Source organism: Taudactylus pleione, unplaced genomic scaffold, assembly GCF_031769625.1.
Source record: "Taudactylus pleione unplaced genomic scaffold, aTauple2 ptg000089l, whole genome shotgun sequence".
NCBI lineage: Eukaryota > Metazoa > Chordata > Amphibia > Anura > Myobatrachidae > Taudactylus > Taudactylus pleione.
Window position 1 is genome coordinate 427,859 of NW_028284491.1, and position 26,481 is coordinate 454,339.

Consider the following 26,481-nt stretch of genomic DNA (forward strand, 5'->3'; position numbering starts at 1 on the left):
CCGCCGACCCAGGAAGAGGAAGACAGAGAGCCACCGACAGCCCAGGGAGCAAGAAAGACAGAGAGCCGCCGACGGCCCAGGGAGCAAGAAAGACAGAGAGCCACCAACAGCCCAGGGAGCAAGAAAGACAGAGAGCCACCAACAGCCCAGGGAGCAAGAAAGACAGAGAGCCACCAACAGCCCAGGGAGCAAGAAAGACAGAGAGCCGCCAACAGCCCAGGGAGCAAGAAAGACAGAGAGCCGCCAACAGCCCAGGGAGCAAGAAAGACAGAGAGCCGCCAACAGCCCAGGGAGCAAGGAAGACAGAGAGCCGCCAACAGCCAGGCAGCAAGAAAGACAGAGAGCCGCCAACAGCCCAGGGAGCAAGAAAGACAGAGAGCCGCCGACGGCCCAGGTAGCAAGAAAGAAAGAGAGCCGCCAACAGCCCAGGGAGCAAGGAAGACAGAGAGCCGCCAACAGCCCAGGGAGCAAGAAAGACAGAGAGCCACCAACAGCCCAGGGAGCAAGAAAGACAGAGAGCCGCCAACAGCCCAGGGAGCAAGAAAGACAGAGAGCCACCAACAGCCCAGGGAGCAAGAAAGACAGAGAGCCGCCAACAGCCCAGGTAGCACGAAAGACAGAGAGCCGCCAACAGCCCAGGTAGCACGAAAGACAGAGAGCCGCCAACAGCCAGGTAGCAAGAAAGACAGAGAGCCGCCAACAGCCCAGGGAGCAAGAAAGACAGAGAGCCGCCGACGGCCCAGGTAGCAAGAAAGAAAGAGAGCCGCCAACGGCCCAGGTAGCAAGAAAGACAGAGAGCTGCCAACGGCCCAGGTAGCAAGAAAGACAGAGAGCCGCCAACAGCCAGGGAGCAAGAAAGACAGAGAGTCGCCAACAGCCCAGGGAGTAAGGAAAATAGAGAGTCGCAAATGGCCCAGGGAGCAAAAACTGAGAACATGGGTTCGATTCCCACTACGGTCCTAACTGTGTGGAGTTTGTATATTCTCCCTGTGCTTGTGTGGGCTTCCTCCAGTTTCTTCCCAAACTCCAAAAAATATACTGGTAGGTTGATTGGCTCCCAACAAAAAAAATAACCCTAGTGTGTGTATGCATGTGGTAGGGAATATAGATTGTAAGCTCCACTGGGCCACAAATTCATAAAAAAAGAAAGTTATTCAAATGAGTCTCTTGAGGTCATCACCAAACGCATATGCAACCGTACAGCGCCATCTGGTCAGACCAAACGTGCGTGCCACCCTACAGCGCCATCTGGCCACATCAAACATGCGTGCCACCCTACAGCGCCATCTGGCCACACCAAACGTGTGTGCCACCGTACAGCGCAATCTGGCTACACCAAACTTTATGTCCTGAGATGACATTTGAAAGGGTAAACAAAATGTAGATGTCACAAAGGACAACATACCCATATGAATTGGCACAATCAATGCCACTTATTGATGAACCCAGGCATTGCCATACACTAGTAACACAAATTCTGAACTTTCGCAGGGGTGTGAAACTAAAATTAATTTATGAGATATTCACCTTTTTCCAATGCCCCCTGCTTGTTCTTCTGAGAAAACTACCTGAGAGAGAGGAATTGCAACACAAAAATCCTACAAAGCAGGTAAAGAAAGAATCACAAGTTAAAATACAAATAAGGGAATATTACTGTGAAATTAAGAAAATCAGTAATAACAATGATCAACATCAAACATCCTCAGTAACCGCTGGTAAAGAGCCCACCGGCAATAAACATCTTTTATTTGTACAGTATTTATTAAAAATTACTTATATAGCTCCAGCATTTACACTACACTTTGCAATACCAAATTCAAGTTCTTCGTCCTGGCCAACTTACATTAGTGCTCCCCAAACTGCCAAATAAACCACTCAGCTTACTTTCTGTATAAGTAGGTATAAATGAGAATTCACAATATAAGTACTTACGTGATTTTTCTGGTCCCTCCATATAAGTCTATGAGTTGTCAGGAGTAAACTCCCAGTATCAAATTTGCTCTAATGAGAAATATAAAATAATTAATAGAGTTCATACTGGGAAATGCCTCATGTTTATCTGCACTTGATATATAATCACATTAATGATTTATTAATCTACAATTAGTTTGTAATCCTTACTATCTTAACTACTCCTGTGATCTGAAGATAAAACATACATTTAAGCAAAACAAAATTAAACACTCAGGGCTCTATTTATTGACATTATTTTTACTAAAATAAAGTGAAAAAGGGTGTTTTCACACCCTTTTCACATTATTTTAGTTTCACCTAAATTAAATTCTACTCCAAGCCCTAATTATCACATATTTTTAGTAAACAGATCGCATTTCCCACAATTGTAATGGGAAATGCGATCTGATTTACTAAAAATAAATTGTGAAAAAAATACCGGGGGAATCCCTGTGATAATAACACCACTTGAAGGTGGCGATATCCAGGATGTCCCCCGGTTACCGGACTCCTGGTCTAACAGACAGAGCAGAGCCCGGAGCCGGCCCCTGTGATCAGCTGTGTGGTCTAAACAGACAACAACCTGATCACTGCAAAAAAAAAAAAAAATAGTAAAAAAATATTTTAAAAAAACTTACCTGAGTCTAGGTCCGGTTATCGGTACTCCGGTGATGTCCTCCCTCTGGTCAGCTGGTCTCCCTGCTCCTGCACTGTGACCATGGTCAGCTGCTGCATTAAACAGCTGACCGGGTCACAGTGCAGGATGGGAGACCGGCTGACCGTAGCCCTGTAGGGAGGACATCACCAGAGCAGCAATTACCCGACCGGAGGTAAGTAAAAGTAAGTGGGGGTCGCGGGTGCAAGCAGCAGAAGGGGGGGGGGTGTCACAGGAGGGGGAGGTGGTAGCGGCAGTTGGTCGGCGCATGTGTGTAAACTTGCCACTGTATTTTTTCTGAAAAATACAGTGATAAGGCTGCGGAGGGGATTCGCAGGGACGGAGCTTTATAGCAAGTTCTGTCCCTGCAAGGGATTTTTAATAAATCCCTGTGATATTGCCTGAATTCCCAATGCGAATTCAGTCGGAAATATCACATTACAATCTGCATTCTAACTGCGGATTGTAGTAAATAGAGCCCAAAATGATCAAAGAGGAAATCGCATACTGGTGTGGTGCTAAAATAACAGCAAAGGAACAGAACTATGCTATCACAATGAATATAAAAACATACTGGTACTAACCAATACTGATACCTAGTGGTATTATTCTGATATAACATGCTGAAAAATTATGCAGTGTTCCGATAAACGGGAATCTGCGTTCAGCATTGCACATACGTGAAATCCTGAATCAGCCCCTCTAATACATACACCGTATACTTTGGGGAGCTGGCCTTTTTCCAACCCAAAATCTTATCTCCCTGCTGCATAAACATCCACTGTTCCTTCTTTTAGCAGTTAAGACAACATATAACTACATGCTTGGCATTGTGTGTGATCAGGTCTCAGCCCAAATGGTCTAATAATCTACCACCTTTTTTTCCACTGTGGGGTAACCCTTTTATACCGGGTAGTTCATGTTTTTATTTTTACAAATGTGATACACCAATTTATTGATCGCTCTATCCCATTGAGTTATATTCAATACATACTACAGCCATGGCCAAAAGTTTTGAGAATGACACAAGTATTGGTTTTCACAAAGTTTGCTGCCTATTTGTCAGGTGTTACTATGGTATACTGAAGTAACATTACAAGAATTTCATAAGTGTCAGAGGCTTTTATTGACAATTACATTAAGTTTGTGCAGAGTCAATATTTGCAGTGTTGACCCTTCTTTTTCAAGACCTCTGCAATTTGCCCTGGCATGCTGTCAATCAACTTCTGGGCCACATACTGACTGATGGCCGCCCATTCTTGCCTAATCAATGCTTGGAGTGTGTCAGAATTTGTGGGTTTTTGTTTGTACATCCGCCTCTTGAGGATTGACCACAAGTTCTCAATGGGATTGCAGTCTGGGGAGGTTCCTGGCCATGGACCCAAAATTTCGATGTTTTGTTCCTCGAGCCACTTAGTTATCACTTTTGCCTTATGGCAAGGTGCTCCATCATGCTGGAAAAGGCATTGTTGTTCACCAAACTGTTATTGGATGGTTGGGAGAAGTTGCTCTTGGAGGATGTTTTGGTACCATTCTTTATTCATAGCTGTGTTCTTAGGCAAAATTGTGAGTGAGCCCACTCCCTTGGCTGAGAAGCAATCCCACACATGAATGGTCTCAGGATGCTTTACTGTTGGCATGATGGTAGCTCTCACCTTTCCTTCTCTGGACAAGCGTTTTACAGATGTCCCAAACAATCTGAAGGAAGATTCATCAGAGAAAATAACTTTACCCCAGTACTGAGCAGTCCAATCCCTGTACCTTTTGCAGAATATCAGTCTGTCCCTGATGTTTTTCCTGGAGAGAAGTGGCTTCTTTGCTGCCCTTCTGGACACCAGGCCATCATCCAAAAGTCTTTACCTCACTGTGTGTGCAGATGCACTCACGCTTGCCTGCTGTCATTCCTGATCAAGCTCTGCACTGGTGGTGCCCCGATCCCACAGCTGAATCAACTTTAAGAGACAGTCCTGGTACTTGTTGGATGTTCTTGGGTGCCCTGAAGCCTTCTTCACAACTATTGAACCTCTCTCCTTGGAAGTTCTTGATGATCTGATAAATGGTTGAGTTAGGTGCAATCTTACTAGCAGCAATATCCTTGCCTGTGAAGCCCTTTTTGTGCAAAGCAATGATGACTGCAAGTGTTTCCTTGCAGTTAACCATGGCTAACAGAGGAAGAACAATTATGTCAAGCACCACCCTACTTTTAAAGCTTCCAGTCTGTTATTCTAACTCAGGGCCTGATTCAGAGGTGGAAGCTATTGCAATTCGCACACAGACTGAGCGATTATTTTGCCATTGCGCATGTATCACAGTGCGCGTGGGCAGCTGTGCGATCCCGCAGCGATCGCCGTGCGAGCCCGCAGACCACGGAGGCCCATTGCAGAATGATTGCCAGGAAGTGACCATTTGGGGGTGTTCATTGGGCGTGGTTAAGGAAACGCAGGCGTGCCTGGGCATTTGAATGCCGTTTCATGGGCGTGCATAAATTAGCCACTGCAAGTGCATACGCAGTTCTGCGTGGCAGAAGAGCTCCCTAGGCTGCGGCAGGTCAGACCTACCGCAAGGGTAAAAAGGACGCTGATGTCTTTCGATGTTACCGATATTAATGCGTGCATGCAAGTACGAAGGCAACAGGGGGCGTCTTTATGCTCGGGTGATCTTTGCAAACATTAGCTTATTTTCACAGCTGTGTGCGTGGGAATGCGCGGCTGCGTACGCATTAGCTTCCACCTCTGAATCAGGCCCTCAATCAGCATGACAGAGTGATCTCCAGCCTTGTCCTCGTCAACACTCTTACCTGTGTTAACGAGAGAATAACTGACATGATGTCAACTGATCCTTTTGTGGCAGGGCTGAAATGCAGTTGAAATGTTGGGGCATTGCAATTAATTGCAATTCATCTGATCGCTCTTCATGACATTCTGGAGTGTATGCAAGTTGCCATCATAAAAACTGAAGCAGCAGACTTTGTGAATACCAATACTTGGGTCATTCTCAAAACTGTTGGCCATGGGTGTACAAGGTCATAATGATAATGATTTAAGTTGGGGTTTGGCTGGGATGTGGTGTAGAAGACCACAGGGACCTTTGTCTACTTCTTATATATATATATTCTCACTCTCGTATCCTTATTAATTTGGAAATTTGTAAGAAAGGATTAACCAAGTAGTGGGTTGATTTTCCAAACCTTTCCATGGAGAATACTGGAACCTCATGATGACTAAACAATTATTCTCCACCTCATATGCAGAAATGCATCTTAAGATACTGCATAGATGTGATTATACTCCCAAGTTACTATTATTGGAGAGGCTCCCACCCCCAATTGTTACAAATACGATGCCCCAGGAGCAGACATGTCACACTGTCTATGGGAATGCCCGCAGGTACAGACATTGTGGGAAGGCCTTCAACACTATATAAATACTACCTTACAGATTCCTTTTGAAATATCTAAGGTTTGGGCCTTTTGAAATATTTATCCAAATATAAATTCTTTGGGATTCCCTAAAAGTAACCGATTACTCCTTACTAAGGTATCAGCAGCCACAAAAATAAACATTATTATCCCATTGGATAGTTCCAGAACATCCAAATTTTGGGGTCTACTCACTAAGCCTTAGAGAGAGATAAAGTGGATGGAGATAAGGTACCAACCAATCAGCTCCTGTCACTTTACAGGCTGTGTTTGAAAAAATACAGGAGCTGACTGGTGGGTACTTTAACTTTCACAATTTTATATCTCTCCATGCTTTCATAAATACCCCCCTTTGTGCGGTTACTCCCCAGAACTTCATTTCTTTTTATGGTGGATTGAACTGAGGGCCTGATTCAGATAGGATCGCAATGCTGTGTTCACACGCACGCCGCTGCGAAAATATGCTAATGAATACATTCGCATTGCCGTCGCAGCACAAGACGCAGGCGCTCAGCACTACATAATGCCGCACCCTTACACACTTCTCACATCCGTACTAATGTGCAAGTATGCAAAGTCATCGGTAACATCGGAGCTGCACGCACACTTGTGGTTGATATGACCCTGCCGCAGAAGTTGCTAAACCTCCTGCACGCAGTGAGTACTGAGGCTGCGTATGGGTGCACTGTGAATAATTTATGCACGCCCATGCATAACGGCGTTTGAACGCACTGACACGCCTGCGTTCGCACGACCACCCCCCCATCACCACCCACAAACGCCACTTCCTGTCAATAAATGAGTGGTGGGTCTGCATACTGGCTGCGATCACACTCCCGATATCCCGTCTTATACACATGTGCAGATTGCAAACATCGGCTGGCAGCGTGTGAATGCAGCATTGTGATCCAACCTGAATCAGGACCTGAATAAGGAAAGTCTTGCTGATTTTGTTTTTGGTACATGGCTGTCCTATATACACATTATCCCAAATAGTTGTGTCTCCAAGGTATCTCTTGGTATCTCTTGGTATAACAAGAATTCATGATTTATCTTTGCAACTCAATATATTCCTATAGATTTTAATAAATAGACCCCAAATTGTTATAAGTTTTACTGGTGTTAATCACTGCTGCACAAGCTATTTGGATACTAATGTTGTTAATATATTATCATTAGATATTGTTATAGGAAGCTAATTATTGCCTAATATATATTGGATACCAATGTTTACTGTAAAAGTTGTTATACATGGATACCCAAATGTACTGTAATATTTATGACCTCTCATTAAAATATATTTAACAAGAAAAAGAAACATACAGGAATTATTAATTATAGTCTTCATTGACTTAAAGAAAAAAAAACACCCTCTATGTATATAAAGTACATTTTCCTTTTTAAATTTTATCTCAACACAGACTCTGCTTTCTTTGGGGGTGATTCAAATCAGCATTCTCCGACTTAATTACTTCCCGACAAAGTAAACATCGCGGTGAATTGAATAGCTCCAGGAGCTCCCTCCAGGCGCTATTCAATTGTCGTACCCTTTGGGTTTTGTATTCTTTCACCATTTGCATAGAGATTATTTAAAAAATGACCCTGTATACACACAGGGAATGGTTAATTAAACCCTAAAACGAAACTGGGTACTACCAGTGAGGGGAGCAGTGGGCAGGGTAATGTTTTCCACCCTACTGAGATATGTACTTTAAATGCAATGAAGTCTATAAAACATTAAGGCAAATGTGAGAATGTATTGCAAATATAACTCCTATGCTATCTCCAATTGTTGGTTAAATACACTATCTTGCAGAATGTCTCTAGCACTCAGAATCCCTACAAGAGTCGCAGTTGCAATTTCAAACACACATGCGGAGAAGTGTATAAAACAATGTATTGAGCAGTAGCTTACTACACACACGGAGATGGTCCGTCTTATGGTCGTGTCGGTGGTTATGTTCAACCACTTACATAGGAGGCCATACTCGGACATAGAAACTGCACCTGCCCTAGCCCTGGTGCAAGTTTCGATGGTGCCTTTTAAAAAAAAACACCAATTGGTATTACAGCACATTAGTTTTTTTTGTATTAGTTAAACCATCCTTCAGATGTCACAGAGTCTGACATTAAAGACTGGATGGAAAGACTCAGGAATGGGAAATGCTAGATTACAGAGTGCATAGAGGTGGGCTTATCCCTTAAGTACTGATACTCCTTAGGGTGGGTACACATTAGAACAGTGATTCCCAACCTCGGTCCTCAAGGCACACTAACAGTCCTGGTTTTGGTGATATCCAAGCTTGAGCACAGATGGTTAAATCAAAATAACTGAGGTACTAATTAAGTCACCTGTGCTCCAGTATGGCTATCCTCAAAACCTGGACTGTTAGTGTGCCTTGAGGACTGTGTTTGGGAACCCCTGCATTAGAACAACCGGCAATCGTGACGATGGATAGGGCGATTTCCCTAAGCCCCGATCCATCACAGATTGCCGGTACACACTAGACGATTTAATGAACGACAGAAAGATATGTTGCTCCGTTCTTCATAAATATGCACGGCTCCGAGTACTACGATATCGTTTGATTGACCGTGCAGCACGGTCAATCAAACGATCTGGTATGTCGTCCGCGGTAGCGCGCAATAGTGCATACACCTTAGACAATGCACAATTTATTGTTTCGATACGGCAATTCGTGCCGATAGCTTTCTAATGTGTCCCCACCCTTAGTAACTATGGACGCATACTGTGGACCGCTCTGATTGTAACCCTTTAATGGTAAAAACATTAAACAACACACACATCACCTAGGTGTGTATGAGAAAGTCCCTCAGTAGAGTTCTTCTTCCTGTCATTTCTCTCTCACATTAGGCACAATGCTGAGGTGGTGGCCCTTCTAAAGAGGAAACCTCACCAAGGGGGTGATTCAGCATCAGACCGATGTTGCAGGCTGGGATCACCATCGCGACCATCGGTGGTCGCGATGGTGGACGGCGCCGGGCCGCCGGCCAGCTGAGTAAGTCTCAGCTTATTCAGGCTGTACGGCTTGTGAGGCCAGGAAACTGTGTCAGTCAACGCAGTCCCTGAACTTGCCACTCCCGGAAAACGGGAAGGACACGCCGGCCGCCCCGCCCCTTAGATGCCTCTGCCTGTCAATTAGGCAGAGGCACAGAAGGGGCTACGTGCGATTACGCAGGACCCATTCTGCACACTCGCAGAATGGATCCTGTGCACCGCAGATAATTGGGAATCTGCGTTCAGCATTGAGCTAGCGTGCACTGCAGAATCAGCCCCTGAGTTCTTATTTACAAGGTAAACACCCCACCTTAACCTTTGTTGAAGTTGGGCCAAGAGCACTAGCAAGGAAGCACTGTCCCTGCTCAGAGTCCAAAGAAAACTTCTATATGGATACAATCCCTTATTGCCACCAATAGGTGTCTCTTTGGCTTAATAGCAGTTACACTGTGTAGTGTTAATAAGTGAGACATTTCTTCCAACACAAACAAAACTGTCTTGCAGTAGCACCGTATAGGTCCTAAAGCGCACATAACCCCCTATTTACCGGTGTATTTCAAACCTAGGGACAGCACTCAGCAGCAATGCAATTTCTACGTTACTGTCATATAAGAGCGAATACGCTCTATGGGCTATATTTACGAAGCGGCTGCTTTTGTAAGCTGTCTCTTCTTGGCGGGTTGGACACGAAAATTTAAAGTGGCACTAACATTTGGTGATAAGCCCCAGTGTGCTATACAATGAATGTTAGTACCGCTTTAAATTTTCAGCTCCAACTCGCTGAGAAACGGCGGCCTGTTAAAGCCGCCACTACGGAAATATGGCCCCACAAATGCTACTTCCAATAACTATGCACGGCAGCCAACCCTCTCTGAATGTAAAACAGCTGATAGCAGAGGACAATGGCTTGTAGTGGTAAAAAATACATATGGACAAATGATGTCAGGCTAAGGGAACGCTAACAAATATATTTAAGATAAATACAAAATGCTTTTGGAACAACTTGCAATCTAATTATATTGATTATCTATGGCCATGTGAAAAACTCTAAAAAAGGGAAAAAAATAAAATGTACAACTGTGGATGTGCAGTAATATGACTACCCCCTAATAGAGCAGTATTTGTAAATGATATACAGAGCTGTGTTACTGTAGCTCATCATCACTGTGCAACACATAAATAAGTGTAATAAGATCACAAGGGGCACAGAGATAATGTCACCACACTGACTGTATACTAGAGCACAATCATACAGCTTCACAGTCATGTCTTCCAACCTTTTCCTCCCCGTCTGACAGGCGCACTCCCCGCTGCTGGATCACTAGGGTCTCATCAATGTCCAGCAGCCCTGTGCACCAGGAGAACCGGTCCATCTTCAGTCACAGTATCCAGCAGTAACAGCACAACCAGGAACCACTTTCTCCTCCGTGACGTGCTTGTCACTTCAATAAAGTGAGCTGGACGAACTTGAGGGTTAGGTTACTACTTGTCCCTCGTTATAGGATAAACGCTTATACTGCGGCGGCCATTTTCTTGAAGACCACTGATACCTTGAAACATACAGGGCGATATCCGGCAAAGTGGCTCCTGCAGTGGAGACAGATATTAACATACGCGCTCATATCTGTGGCCACCATGTGACCATTGAATCTTCAGTTAAAACTTGTGTAGAACTGAGGCTTAAGGGGGAAACAGATTTATGTACAGGGGATCGCTTGTTAAAGGAGTGCAGTCACTGTAATGTAGGTAAGAGAGGGGCTATTTTGTAGATTGTGGCCCTGATTCAGAGCCGGACGCTCTGACAGAGCGCTCGCTCTGAAACAGGGCCGGTCTTATTTTTTTTTTAGAACGGCCTCCTGGCCGCTCGCATAGCTGTGGCCAGGAAGATGTCGCGATGGTCAAGAGCAGGGCCGGATTAAGGCTTGTGGGATCCCCATCGATAAAATTGCTACAGCCCCACACAACGACTACTATGCCCCTTGTCTCCGGATTATCCACTGACCAGCAAAGATCGCAGTATACTACTTCATGTCCGCAACACTGCTGGGAACCGACTCCCAGCAGCATAACTTACATGATCTAGTACACTGATAGGAGCAAATGCAGGATTTTGAGTGGGGGGCTTAAAGAGAGGGGGGAAGGCAGACAGAGAGAGGGAAGGGAGTGAGATATAGGTATATTAAGCTGTCTTCGGGTACATACCGCAGTTGATTACCGCTATATGTACCTAGAATATTGCAAATGACAGTTCTTCCGATAGGAGCTGTCTTTTTGCGATTGCTCCGGACAGAGGAACTTCTGGATTTAACACCCAGAAGTCCTTCTGGCATCCTTCTGCACATGTGCAGAAGGCCGTAGGGAGTGATGGAAGGGATGCTATCGGATCCCTCCCAAGGGGGAGCGTCCTGATAAAAACCCCATAAGCTTTTATGGGGTAACGCCACCTGAATATGGCGTTACCCATTAGGACGAAGCATTCCAGTGAGATAGAGATCGAGATAGATAGAGAGACAGATAGCTAGAGATATGAGATAGATACAGGGCCGGATTAATAATGGGGCTGACGGAGCTTCAGCTCCAGGCCCACCATAAGAATAGGCCCACAGACATCTGAAGTGTGTGTGCTGCTGTATAGATAGGGTTCTTTCCCTTCTACAGCAACCTGCCAGTGGCCATCCCATCCAGTCTGAGGGCCCGCCCCCTTCCCCGTCTCCTGCCCGGCTGCGGCGCCGGTGGATTATAAAGAGCCGCCAGCAGCATAAACTTCTTCAACAGGAGGGCAGCGCAATGGAGGGCTGGGCTTCACTAGCCCTCCACGCGCCGCTAACACACAGTGATTTGGCAGCAGCGCCGCCTCCACGTCACTGCGTGTGACGTCACAAGTGCCGCTCACCGCCACCACCGCACAGCAGCACCCTCAAGCAGCCCAGCGACTATGTCCACCAGCACTTCAGCATAGACACATCAGCTCCCTGGAGGGGGCCTGCAGCAGAATGGTGTCTGATGAGTGAGTACCCCCAGGGTGAGCAGGTACTTGTCAGTGCAGCTGGCCAGGCTGCTGCTGTATAGTGGTATATTGCAGCCTGATTGGGGGGGAGAGAGAATATATATTACAGGAATAATATATATGATATATATATATATGTATATATATATACAATGTGCTTATATACTGTGACTGCATACACACTTTGTGTGTATATATATATATATATATATATATAATGTGTATATATAGCTATATATATGTAGTATATAAATAGTACATATGTATATTTATATGCATGCATATCTATACTTAATATTCATTTTTTTTTTAAAATATGTTTATAAATGAATATATATAATGTGTATATATTCTAAATATCTAAAAATAAAGAGCATGTATACAAACTATGGGTCTCATTCAGTAGTGCACGCTAGTGAACTGCTGAACGCAGATTCCCGATATGTGGGAATCTGTGCAGACGCAGGACCCATTCTGAAAGTGTGCAGAATGGGTCCTGCTAACTCGCTTGCACAATGGCAGCAGACTGTCAGTGATTGACAGTCTGCTACCGTTTGGCCATGTCGCCGCCGTTGCGGAGGAGGGAAGAAGCCAGGATCTCCGTCGGGTGACGGAGATTTTCTGGCCTCTTCCTCTAAACTGCGACGGCCGGCTGCGGGACTCCATGGGTCACCGCGGCCGGCCAATGGTACGCAGATCAACCGATATATCTATCTATATATCTATCTATATATCTATCTATATATACAGTCAGGTCCATAAATATTAGGACATTGACAGAATTTTCAGATTTTGGCCTCTATTCACCACCACAATGGTTTTGAAATGAAACAAACAAGATGTGCTTTAACTGCAGACTTTCAGATTTAATTTGAGGGTAATTACATCCAAATCGGGTGAACGGTGTAGGAATTACAACAGTTTCAATATGTGCCTCCCACTTTTTAAGGGGCCAAAAGTAATGGGACTATCAACTCAAAAGCTATTTCATGGACAGGTGTGGGCTATTCCCTTGTTATTTCATTATCAATTAAGCAGGTAAAAGGTCTGGAGTTGATTCTAGGTGTGACATTTGCATTTGGAATCAGTTGCTGTCAACTCTCAATATGAGATCCAAAGAGCTGTCACTATCAGTGAAGCAAGCCATCATTAGGCTGAAAAATCAAAACAAACCCATCAGAGAGATAGCAAAAACATTAGGTGTGGCCAAATCAACTGTTTGGAACATTCTTAAAAAGAAAGAACGCACCGGAGAGCTCAGCAACACCAAAAGACCCGGAAGACCACGGAAACAACTGTGGTGGATGACAAAAGAATTATTTCCCTGGTGAAGAAAAACCCCTTCACAACAGTTAGCCAAATCAAGAACATTCTCCAGGAGTTAGATGTATATGTGTCAAAGTCAGCAATCAAGAGAAGACTTCACAAGAGTGAATATAGAGGGTTCACCAGAAGATGCAAACCATTGGTGAGCCACAAAAACAGGAAGACCAGATTAGAGTTTGCCAAACAACATCTAAAAAAGCCATTACAGTTCTGGAACAACATCCTATGGACAGATGAGACAAAGATCAACTTGTACCAGAGTGATGGGAAGAGAAGAGTATGGAGAAGGAAAGGAACTGCTCATGATCCAAAACATACCACCTCATCAGTGAAGCATGGTGGTGTTAGTGTCATGGCGTGGGAATGTATGGCTGCCAGTGGAACTGGTTCTCTTAGAACCGTTGTAATTCCTACACCGTTCACCTGATTTGGATGTAATTACCCTCAAATTAAATCTGAAAGTCTGCAGTTAAAGCACATCTTGTTTGTTTAATTTCAAAGCCATTGGGGTGGTGAATAGAGGCCAAAATATGAAAATTCTGTCAATGTCCCAATATTTATGTACCTGACTATATATATATATATATATATATATATACTCCATATAATGATTGGCGGCACTCCAAGACTTAGCAAATAGATAAAGCTGTATTAAGGCATGTCACAGCGTCCAACGTTCTTACGGTCCCTCTCCTGCATTATCCGTCCATCACTGATAATCTACATCTAGACGCCGGTCATTTCACCCTCGCCGGGATATGACAGTCGGGAAGCCGGCTGTCGGTATAATGTCAGCCGGTTGTCGGTATAATGTCAGCCGGCTTTCCGATTGCATACCGAATATATGTGGGTAGCTATGCTCCATGATGCTAGCCACACATCACGGCACAGACCACACCCCCATATCAGTAGTCGCACCCCCTGCAACAGCACACAATAGGCCCTTCATAAATTTCAGCTCCAGGCCCAGGACCTTAATCTGGCACTGGATAAATAGATAGATAGATAGATAGATAGATAGATAGATAGATAGATAGATAGATAGATGAGATAGATAGATGGATAGCTAGATATGAGATAGATAGATATTAGATAGATAGATAGATAGATAGATATGAGATAGAGAAATAGATGAGATAGATTGATAGCTAGATATGAGATAGATAGATAGAGAGAGAGAGATATGAGATAGATAGATAGCTAGATAGATAGATAGATATGCGATAGAGAAATAGATGAGATAGATGGATAGCTAGATATGAGATAGATAGATATGAGATAGATAGATATATAGATAGATAGATAGATAGATAGATATGAGATACCGTATATACTTGAGTATATGCCGAGTTTTTCAGCACATTTTTTGTGCTGAAAAAGTACCCCCTCGGCTTATACTCGAGTGAAGTGTGTAGCGCTGACCGGACGGAGTTCGGTCAGTGCTACACAGCACAAACACACAGCCGCCGGAGCCGGCAGCTGTGTGTTTGTTGTAATCAGCAGCCCCTGAGAGTCTGTCAGACTCTCTGTCAGACTCTCAGCGGCTGCTGCTGCTCCCACTGCGGGAGCCATCTTCCGGCTCCCGCAGTGGGTAATGGGAGAGACGTCATGAGTAATGACGTCCCTCCCATGCAAAGCGGCCAGAGGAGCGGATAGCGGCGGGACCAGGAGCGGGGGTTTCAGGTAAGTGATTTTTTTTTTAATTCTTACTACGTCTCTCTCTACTGGGGGGGGGACTATTGGGGGCACTGCCAGGGGGCGATTACTACAGAGGGCACTACCAGGGGGCGATTACTACAGGGGGCACTAAAAGGGGGGATTACCACTAGGGGAACTACCAGGGGGGGATTACTACTGGGGGCACTAAAAGGGGGGGATTACCACTGGGGGCACTACCAGGGGGGGATTACTACTGGGGGCACTGAAAGGGGGGATTACCACTGGGGGCACTACCAGGGGGGGATTACTACTGGGGGCACTGAAAGGGGGGATTACCACTGGGGGCACTACCAGGGGGGGATTACTACTGGGGGCACTGAAAGGGGGATTACCACTGGGGACACTACCAGGGGGGATTACTACTGGGGGCACGACCACGGGGGAATTACTACTGGGGGCACTACCAACTGCTGCATTTCCCACCCTAGGCTTATACTCGAGTCAATAAGTTTTCCCAGTTTTTTGTGGTAAAAGTAGGTACCTCGGCTTATATTCGGGTCGACTTATACTCGAGTATATATACGGTAGATAGATATTAGATAGATGGATAGATAGATAGATATGAGATAGAGAAATAGATGAGATAGATAGATATGAGATAGATGGATAGATAGATAGATAGATAGATAGATAGATAGATAGATAGATAGATAGGGAGGAAGCTAGAGAGAGAAGTCATGAGCAAGTTAGAAAGAGAAGGGGGGAGGGTGAAGAACATACTGTACATATTTTCCTACCTCCTCTATTTACAGCAACAAGCAGCAGGGTAGGCTTCTAATGGGGGCAGGGCCTTCACGGCAATAGGCCCCGCCCCCTTTCAATACACCCGCGAATCGCGGTATTCTGTTGGTGTGGGGGCGGGGCTTCCATCCTCTGCTGCTGTCATGCTGTGCGCTGTCGCTCAGTGCAGTGCTTTATGCTGCTGGGCCTGCTGGCTGTGATCGGGAGTCGGCCACGGAGAATGTTTGTGGCAGTGTGGGGGCCCCTGGACGACCGCCCCGTCCACCCCACCTATAATCCTGCCCTGGTCAAGACCATCGCGACCATCGGGCTTGCGACAAGACCCTTGTGGTAGGGTCTCGTTGCCGCAAGCCCCAAAGAGATTTCGTCTCTAACAGCCGAAATCACTCCCACTGACATCACGAGTGATGTCAGTGGGGCCGTCCCCAAACGGAAGCGTTCACATGGGAACGCCTTTGTTTGGGCAGCCACTCCCCCGGCCCGCCCACCAAAGGGGACGTGCTGTCACTCAACATCGACAGCACGCCCCCTTTGGTACGAGACCCGGAGCGACGGATTGCCGTCGTTATCCTGGTCTCGTGCATGCGCACGATGGAGCCAGCTTCGTCGTGCGCATGCGCTCTGGGCCACCATCGACCCGGTTGCAAGCGCTCAGCGCTTGCGACCGGGTCTGAATCAGGCCCTGTGTCCACTAATGGATAATGTGTCCCAATGGATAATGAGAACACAGGATTTATGTTTTCCTATCTGTATAATCTTGTATGTCAGCGTTTTGGTGTGTGCAAACACCATCTTCAGGACAATTATAAAAAAAATTAAACAGTTCCAAAGTTTATAGATATAGAGCCGTGCAGGTGCAATCATGATTTTTATGAAGCAAGTCACAGAAAAAAAAATCTTGCCCCAAGCTGCTGTATAAGAGCTGGCCAAGGTGCTGAAACAGCAAGAGGGTATCTGACACTGGGCCTGATTCAGATGCGGATGCTCTGGCAGAGCGCTCGTTCTGAATCAGGGCCGTCCCTCTTACTTTTTGGAGCGACCTCCTGGCCGCTCGCATAGCTGTGGGTTACCATCCACAGCTATAGCGAGTGGCCAAAATGATGGTCGCGATGGTCAAGACCATCGCGACCATCGGGCTTGCGACGAGACCCTTGTGGTAGGGTCTCGTCTGCCACAAGCCCTGGAGTGCTTTTGGCTCTATCAGAGCCAAAAGCACTCCCACTGACATCACTAGTGATGTCAGTGGGGCCGGCCCCAGACGGTAGGCGTTCCAGTGGGAACGCCTCCGTCTGGGCAGCCACGCCCCCGGCACACCCACCAAAGGGGGCATGCTGTCAATCACCATCGACAGCACGCCCCCTTTGGTGCGAGACCCATAACGACGGCTTGGCCGTCGTTATTCGGGTCTCGCTCATGTGCACGACGGAGCCACCTCCGCCGTGCACATGCACACTTGGGCAACATCGACCCACTTGCGAATCAGGCCCACTGATTCAATCAGAGATAGCAATGTGCCCTGTTGGTTAGCATCAGCCTAGAGAGGGGAGGGAGTCAGGGACTAAGCAGAGTCATGTCTGAGGCACACAGTGACAGACAGCCTCCAATTAACCCATGAAGATGGCCTGATGCAGACACAGTAACCAGGAAGGAGCCAGGGGTGTCATAGCTATCAGGAATTTAATAAAAACAAACAACCATCGGAAAACCATCTAATGATTTCCATTCGATGGTGGCAAACATCAGACCGCCACCATCAAATGGTAAAAACACTACTATTGGAACAAAAACATTGATGGTTAGTAACCATCGGATTCCGATGTCCATCCCCACGCTGAACCTGCAGACGGACTCCAGCCACCACTCCTCTACCGTGAAGTGCTCCCATAGCAATGTGCCCCGTTGCTTAGCACCTCTCATGGAAGTCAGCGCTGTTCTCGGACAAGGGCACCACGGTAAGGAAGCTCAACGGGAAGCCAAGGAAATACAGAGTACTTTGTGTAAAAAGGACATTGGGCCTGATTCAGACCCACTCGCGAGCGGCTGTCCACTCGCAAGTGGGTCGATGGTCTGCACTGCGCATGCGCACGATGGAGGGAGCTCCGTCGTGCGCATGCGCGAGACGTGACGAGCAAAGGACTTTCCTTCGCTCGTAGTGTCTGATCAAAGGGGGCGTGCTGTCGATGTTGATTGACAGCACGCCCCCTTTGGTGGGCGTGCCGGGGGCGTGCCTCCCAGACGGAGGCGTTCCCAAGGGAACGCCTACCGTCAGAAGCCGGCCCCACTGACATCACTAGTGATGTCAGTGGGAGTGATTTTGGCTCTGATAGAGCCAAAATCACTCCTGCCTTGCGGTTGAGAAACTCAACCGCAGGCTTCGGCTCGCAGTGGCGATGGTCAAGACCATCACGACCATCATCCTGCACGCTCGTATATGCTGTGGGTGGTGACCCACAGCTATACGAGTGTCCAGGAGGACGCTCCATATTTATGGAGGTGGGCCCTGATTCAGAGCGAGCGCTCTGGTCAGAGCGTCCGGCTCTGAATCAGGGCCATTGTTCATTGCCATGTTAGGCAGCTGGGGAGGGGTGCACATGGAGGCTGTGGAAATAAGCACAGGTGCCCCAGCCAGGGCTGGCAACAGAAATCTCGGGGCCCGGCACACTGATGTCTCTGGGGGCCCCACCACCAAGTCACCACCAGCCCTGACCTCGCACCCAAACATAACTCCCCTGCATGTGTGATATGTGAAGAATGGTAATGTTAACTGAAAGATATGCCAGCCTTTAAAAAAAGTAAAAATACACTATGACTTACAACACTGTCACTGATGATGCAGACAGGTCTTGATCACACTTCTGTAGATGCCTCAGGGGTAGGAGGGATGTGTCTGTAGCCAGCCATCCTCAGTCCTCAACCCCTCATCACCTTCCTTAGCCCACAACCACCTTCACCTTCCTCAGCCCTTAGTCCCATCACCTTCCCCAGCCCTCAGCACCCTTCACCTTCCCCAGCCCTCAGCCCCCTTCACCTTCCTCAGCCCCAAACCCCTTCACCTTCCTCAAACGATGCCCCAGCCCTTTTCTCCGCCCCAGCCCCTTCCTCCGCACCCACCCCCTCACCACCGCAGTGCAGTCCACTGTGTGCCTGACAGACGGGGATGATGTGCATTGTTTCCTGAAAAGGTCATGTCCGGCCCGGGTCATGTCTGAGCTACAAGCAAGTCGAGCCCAGCGCTGCTCAGGCCAGACTACAAAAGAGCTGAGTGGTGGATATGGGTACCGGCGGCTGCGGCTGGAGCACTGAGTCTGTCGTCCGCGGCCCCGCTTTGTGCCCATATGGGCCCCTCTGGACCTCAGATCCCGGTACAGGTGTACCCATAGTCCCCCCCGTAACTGGGCCTGGTCCCAGCCCCGGAGACATGCTGCTGATAATTCTTATGGTAGCTGCAATCCAAAGTTCTCATCCATGATCCTCCTGCCCTTGGCAGCACATCCCAGTGGCCAGGCCCCAGCCAGCTGTAGGGCAGTAGCAGTGGGGGCTGTGGTTACACTGGTGAGGCTCTGTGCTACACTGCTGCCTGGATCGAGTGGGAAGCAGAGGATGAGCTGCAGACACGCAGGGAATGATAAAAAAAGCTCCTTCTACTCATGCAGCCTCCAGAAAAGAGACTGCCAATGCCATTTGCAACTCCCTTCGCTTGTCTTACCTGGCTGAGATCAAACTGGATTGCGTCTGGAGACCTGGCTTCACTTCTCAGATGCATTCGTGCCATGCTGTTCTTTCCCTGACACAACCATGTCAGGTATGCCCAAAGGCAGACGCCGGGTTCACAGTGCTCTGCCAGTCCCTCTACTCCCGTGTCTCCGCACTAGAGTCCTTCTCCAGCCCGGCCATAATAAAGGATGATCCTAACAGGGTTGCCCACCAGCGGCTGCGGAAAGACAGTTTTCCTGAAGCCAGAGCTCGGGGCTAAGGGCAACTGCAGAGTGTTTTTCCACACCTCTCCCTCGGCCACACACATTGACAATCCTAACTAAGGATGGGCAACAATCTCCAATCTTTTTGAAATATCAATTTTCATGCATCACGATTTTTGGATTGATTCTGGAGTGTTGCTAAAGTTCCTTTACATGTTGGAAATGACCTGCTTGTCTATTTGTTGAAACATTTATGTATAAGAAGGTGACAGAATTTACCTTCCCTTGAACATACATAAAGACTACGGTAACAGATAAAGAAACCTTCATATATTTGAATTTACCCTCACAATTGTGAGTAGGGTACTTTCTTTTTTTAAGGGTGACAGATAAACCTTCTATTTACCCCTTCTGCTGCATAATACAGCTCCTATCACTTCGGGGGGATATTACCTATGGGTTTTGTGAAGTACACATGCCCTTTGCTCATTGTTACTGTCCATGCTCCACTGTTTATGTATTTATGATTTAAGTGCCAATTTGGTATTCTCTACTTACTATTTATTCTTAATGATTCTGGAGACCCGTATTCATAAAATAAATTCAAAAATCCTAGTGCTGCAGTAGCAATATGCTCACCTGCTCCGCTGCGTCTCCCACTCCTCTGCATGTGTCGGCTTCTCTTTTTCTATTGTTAGAACAACAAAATATTGTGATACAAATATATTCACAATCATCTTCAACATAGTATAATAGAATAATCACTTTGCAATAACGATCAATCAACCAATTAATTGTAATATTTGCAGTGTGGGAATCCAGTTATAAATTGTAATTGCGCATATAAGAAACATTTACATACATCGTTCTCTTTTTCTTCTTTGAATTGTGCATGTGCAATCTTTACCTAAAGCCTAATGGTGCATGTGTCAAAATAATATTGATCTTAGGGAAGATTTACAATTCCGCATTGATTCAAAACATTGATGCGAGACAGCCGATTGGTCATCCCTTACCCTAGCTGGATAGTCCGCCAGTCTGGGCTCACTGCAGCCCTGGAATGGGCATCAGTCTCTGGTCCTGATTCAGAGACGGACGCTCTGACCAGAGCGCTCGCTCTGAATCAGTGCCCTCCTACCTAAAAATGGAGCGGCCTCCTGGCCGCTCGCATAGCTGTGGGTGACCACCCACAGCATATGCGAGCGGCCAAAAAGATGGTCGCGATGGTCAAGACCATCGCGACCATCGGGCTTGCGACGAGACCCTGCGGTAGGGTCTCGGTGACCGCAAGCCCTGGAGTAATTTTGGCTGGAGCCAGGGCCGCAAGCCCTGGAGTGTTTGAGCCAAAAGCACTCCAGGGCTTGCGGCAACGAGACCCTACCACAAGGGTCTCGTCGCAAGCCTGATGGTCGCGATGGTCTTGACCATCGCGACCATCTTCCTGGCCACTCGCTATAGCTGTGGGTGGTCACCCACAGCTATACGAGCGGCCAGGAGGCCGCTCTAAAAATCCAGAAGGACGGCCCTGATTCAGAGCGAGCGGTCTGTCAGAGCGTCCGGCTCTGAATCAGGGCCTCAGGGCCTGATTCAGAGCCGGATGCTCTGAATGAGCGCCCGCTCTGAATCAGGGCGTTTTTGTTTTTTTTTGGAGCGTCCTCCTGGACGCTCGCATAGCTGTGGGTTACCACCCACAGCTTATGCGAGCGTCCATGATGATGGTCGCGATGGTCAAGACCATCGGGCTTGCGACGAGACTCTGCGGTAGGGTTTCGGTGACCGCAAGCCCTGGAGTGATTTTGGCTCTATCAGAGCCAAAATCACACCCACTGACATCAATAGTGATGTCAGTGGGGCAGGACCCAGACGGTAGGCGTTCCTATGGGAACGCCTCCGTCTGGCCGCCACGACCCGGCACGCCCACCAAAGGGGGCGTGTTGTCACTCAACATCGACAGCACGCCCCCTTTGGTGCGAGATCCAGAGCGACAGCTTGGCTGTCGCTATCTGGTCCTCGCGCATGCGCACGACGGAGCTCCCTCCGTCGTGTGCATGCGCACTAGGGCACCGTCAACCCGCTTGCGAGCGCTCAGCGCTCACGAGCGAGTCTGAATCAGGCCCTCAGTTCCCTAACTGTGGCCCTGTGTGGAGTTTGTATATTCTCCCGTTGCTTGTGTTGGTTTCCTACCACACTCCAAACATATACTGGTAGGTTAATTGGCTGCCAACAAAAATTAACCCTAGTGTGTAAGTAAGTACATGTGGTATGGGATATAGGCCCTCATTCAGAGGCGCTCGCAAGAAGCGAGCGCTCTCTCTGAATGAGGGCGGCCGCTTAATTTTTAAAGTGCGGCCTCCTGGTCGCTAGCTAAGCTGTGGGTTACCACCCACAGCTTTAGCGACCGACCAGGGTGCTGGTCGCGATGGTCAAGACCATCGCGACCATCGGGGCTTGCGACGAGACCCTAAGGTTGGGTCTCGGCAACCGCAAGCCCCAGGGAGCTTCCTGCTCTGATCGAGCAGGAAGATCCCCTCTGACATCACTGGTGATGTCAGTGGGGCCGCCCATAAAACGGCAGGCGTTCGCATGGGAACGCCTCCGTTTGTGTAGCCACCCCCTCTGCCCCGCCTACAAAACGGAACGAGCTGTTGATCACCATCGGCAGCCGCCCCTTTTGTAGTGAGCTCAGGAGCATTTCTCTCTCGCTTCGGGGCTTGCGCACACACAGTGCGGCCGGTGCGCGTGCGCAGGGCCTTAACATCGACACGGTTGCGAGCACTCATCGCTTGCGACCAGATCTGAATGAGACCCATAGATTGTACACTGGGGCAGGGACTGATGTGAATGGACAAATATTGTGCGCTATACAAATGTCTGATAATAGATATATAAATATGAAACTTAATATTTTGGAAAGTGCCAATAACAATTGATTTATTAATTATAGGAATATTCCATCTAGTATTTTTATTTCTTAAGCCCCGGACGCAACAAGACTATTTTTTTAAAATTATTTGGCTGATTCTGACGCATCAGAGCAACAAATCGTTCAAATGGTCGTGTGTATGCACTATGTCGCTGATGATGCGCGCTCCCGCGGTTCGTCAGCAACATCCTCCGTCGGCCCTACATGCAGGTCTGACAGGGGATTTCGTTAGCAAGGGCCATGCTGCCGAATGCAGCATGGCACCCGCCATCGCTGCCCGCAGCGGCAAGTGTGTATACACTAGCCGATGCCGGCTCCCCCGCCGGGTCCCTTCACTGCCGATGTGGGGCTGGGTACACATTGTCTAGTATGTACCCAGCATAAGAGTAGATCTTGCACTTTGTTTTGTATTATAAGTTATAGCAACGGGGCATTGTGTGTAGGGAAACTGACACACATGAAACTGACACAATGTTAGCATCCATCAATGTGCCCGTTGGTTTGGAAATACTTTTCCCATCAAATTTCAGTGGTTGTTAGCCATCAGATGCAACTTTCCAATGCCCATACAATGGCATTTTAGGCAGCTACGGACACCCAGAAGTGGCATCAGCAGCTCAACTTATGCGTGCATATAACGGCGCTCTGACTGCTTCTGTGCATGCGCACAAAGTAACCATCAGTGTTTATACCACCTAATGGTTTTGATGCGATGGCTAGTAGCCATTGCATCACTTGATTTGATGGCAAAAGCACGGCAGCAACCATCAATGCTGGGCTTCTGATATCCATCCCTAATTCTGCGGAGAGTGACCCGATTATTGTGCATGTGAAGAGCGATGTTACATTAGTCACTGTCGTGATGATTTATTACATTATACATTTATATTATTATTATACTACATGCAATATTAGAGATGGGCCCTCCTCGGTGCCTGAACCTAACCTCCCCCCCTAGTGCCTAAACCTAACCTCCCCCTCCCCGTACCCTAAACCTAACCCTCCTCCCTCTTCAGGAGATCCAACTCCCGACCGACGGGTCTCCCCGACATTGGACAAGTGTGTACCAGCCGACCGTTCCACAGACCCAATCCTGGTCGCCTGTCGGGTCTCCTGGTTTGTAATCAAGCTGAAAAACTAGGCTACGGAGACTGGAACTGGTGATCGATCTCTGGTCCCGGCAGCCCAACACACTATCAGCGTGCCGGCGGTGCGGGATCTGGTGGGATCCTGCACCGTCCGCCATTGCTGCGGGACTAGGCAGGAATGGTGGCAGATGTGGCAGTGGTGGAGTGGGAAGCAGCAGCAGGAGATTGCTTACCTTGCAGGCGATGGCTTATATAAACCAGCATAAAGGGGCGGGGCGAGCCAATCACTGCTCGCCCGCCCCTTTATGCTGGTTTATATAAGCCAGTGCGAAGGAGCGGGTGTCAGTCCGATGGCAGAGGTGGAGTGAAGAAGAGCTCCTGAAGATTGAAGACACCAGGGAAGTCCAGGATTGGTGGCGTCCATGAAAAAGAGCTTAAAGGCCGCCACCCTCCAGGTGAAGATGCTGTGGAAGTCCTGGGGGAGGCGGCGGTTGTGAAAAAGAGCTTACAGACCACCGCCCCACAGGTGAAGGTGCAGCAAAATAAATTATTAAAACAGACGGTTATATTTTTATTTTATGATTTATTTTACAGGGGTACTGTAGGTACCAGCAGGCCCTTAATGCCCCGCCTACTGGTACTTGTGGTTCTCCGAGTACCAGCATGCGGGGGAAGCTTGCTGGGACCTGTAGTTCCACCTGTAAAAGTCAATAATACACTTTTAATAATGGACTATCAACTCGGCACCCACAGCCCAGGTGTGCTGAGGATAGGCCTGGGCTTCAGCCCTGGCCTTGGGTGCCCTGGAGAGGGGGACCCTTTATTGGGGGGTTCCTACTTCCCCAGGAATCTCCAGCCTGGGCTAACTCATTTTGGATGAAGAATGCTTTGGGGCGGGGGACCCCCGATGTGTTCTCTGGCTGTGGAATTACCCGTTAGTGGAGCCAGGTGCTGGTTCTAAAAATGTGGGGGACCCCTACTTGTTTTGTTCCTTGTAATTTTAGAATCAGTGCCAGCTCCAAGAGCCTGGTGCTGGTTCATCAAATATGAGGGGACCACTGCAGCCATGGCCAAAAGTTTTGAGAATGACACAAGTATTGGTTTTCACAAAGTCTGCTGCTTCAGTATTTTTAGACCTTTTTGTAAGATGTTACTATGGTATACTGAAGTAAAATTACAAGCATTTTACAAGTGTCACAGGCTTTTAATGACAATTACATTAAGTTTATGCAAAGATTCAATATTTGCAGTGTTGACCCTTCTTTTTCAAGACTTATGCAATTCGCCCTGGCATGCTGTCAATCAACTTCTGGGCCACATACTGACTGATGGCCGACATTCTTGCCTAATCAGTGCTTGGAGTTTGTCAGAATTTGTGTTTTTTGTTTGTCCATCCGATTCTTGAGGATTGACCACAAGTTCTCAATGGGATTAAAATATGGGGAATTTCTTGGCCATGGACCCAAGATTTTAATGTTTTGTTCCCCGAGCCACTTATGGCAAGGTGCTCCATCATGCTGGAAAAGGCTTGTTCGTCACCAAACTGTTCTTGGATGGTTGGGAGAAGTTGCTCTTAGAGGATGTTTTTGTGCCATTATTTATTCATGACTGTGTTCTTAGGCAAAATTGTGAGTGAGCCCACTCCCTTGGCTGAGAAGCAATCCCACACATGAATGGTCTCAGGATGCTTTACTGTTGGCATGACACAGGACTGATGGTAGCGCTGACCTTTCCTTCTCCGCACGCAGGCAGCTTTGCATTTGCGACCCTTGCAGATATGGTAATGCAGCAGGAGGCATCACGCCCCCTGTGCATTACTTATCCGAGCTGCGTTGTCAAACGCAGAATCGGATAATCTGCGTACCATCGGCCGGCTGCGGTGACCCATGGGACCCCACAGCCGGCCGCCGCAGTTTAGAGGAAGAGGCCAGGAAATCTCCCTCAGCCAACAGAGATCCTTGCTTCTTCCCTCCCCCACAACGGGGGCGACACGTTCATTATTATCGTACCGTGTGTAAGCACCATAAGTGTGTACCCAGCATTAAGCTGTCCACTTCTCATCCAATCCAACTTCTGACCAACTGGTATGTCAGACATTGGTAGCGTATGTACGCTCACAAGAGTGTGTATGGTGATTCAATCCTTTCAGCAGACTGTTTCAGTAGATGCAGATTGGAAGTCTGCTGAAAAAGTTTGTACGCGTAGTAAATTGGATGTAGAATCTGCGACCAGGTCTGCAGAAGGATTGTACAAACAGTCTGATCTGGGGTCTGATCTCCTGAGGATTGGACAAGTGAGAAAGAACAGTGAGTGACCTCCTAACCCCGACACACACAGTCACATGTCACACACACTATGTCACACACACTGCCTCTGAGACTGACTCTGAGTGACAGGAATTGGGCTGGCACTGGCAGCAAAGCCGCAGCTCGCCCAACGAGTAGCCACTGGCCAATAGTAGCTCATACCACGCCCACTGCATTTCCTGCAGACCACGCCCACTACTTTAACTGTAGGGAAGGACGTTAGAACCTCACGTGACCACCATTTCAAAATAAGTCGCAGTAAAAAAAAAAAAAAAAAAAAACAACAACAAGCCATAACAGACCTGGCGACCGCTGATTTAACCAATCATATCGTAGAATGTACTCAGATGGAGCTGTGATTGGTACAGACTCCAAGCATTGGCCAATCAAGTCAGAGCGGGGACAAGGC

The 26,481-nt window shown here is 47.6% G+C and overlaps 1 protein-coding gene across 1 annotated transcript in view; it reads right to left on the minus strand.

The window, feature by feature from the left end:
- The window catches only part of VPS36 (vacuolar protein sorting 36 homolog), a 44,998-nt gene extending 34,486 nt beyond the window's left edge, over positions 1 to 10,512 (minus strand). Inside the window, exons 1-3 of the mRNA XM_088469089.1 lie at positions 10,323 to 10,512; positions 1,933 to 2,001; positions 1,528 to 1,598 (exon numbers count right to left, since the gene is read on the minus strand). Coding sequence (XP_088325215.1) covers positions 1,528 to 1,598; positions 1,933 to 2,001; positions 10,323 to 10,418 — 236 coding nt within the window. The 5' untranslated portion in view covers positions 10,419 to 10,512. The remainder of the gene's footprint in view (positions 1 to 1,527; positions 1,599 to 1,932; positions 2,002 to 10,322) is intronic.
- Between the last annotated feature and the right edge of the window lie 15,969 nt (positions 10,513 to 26,481).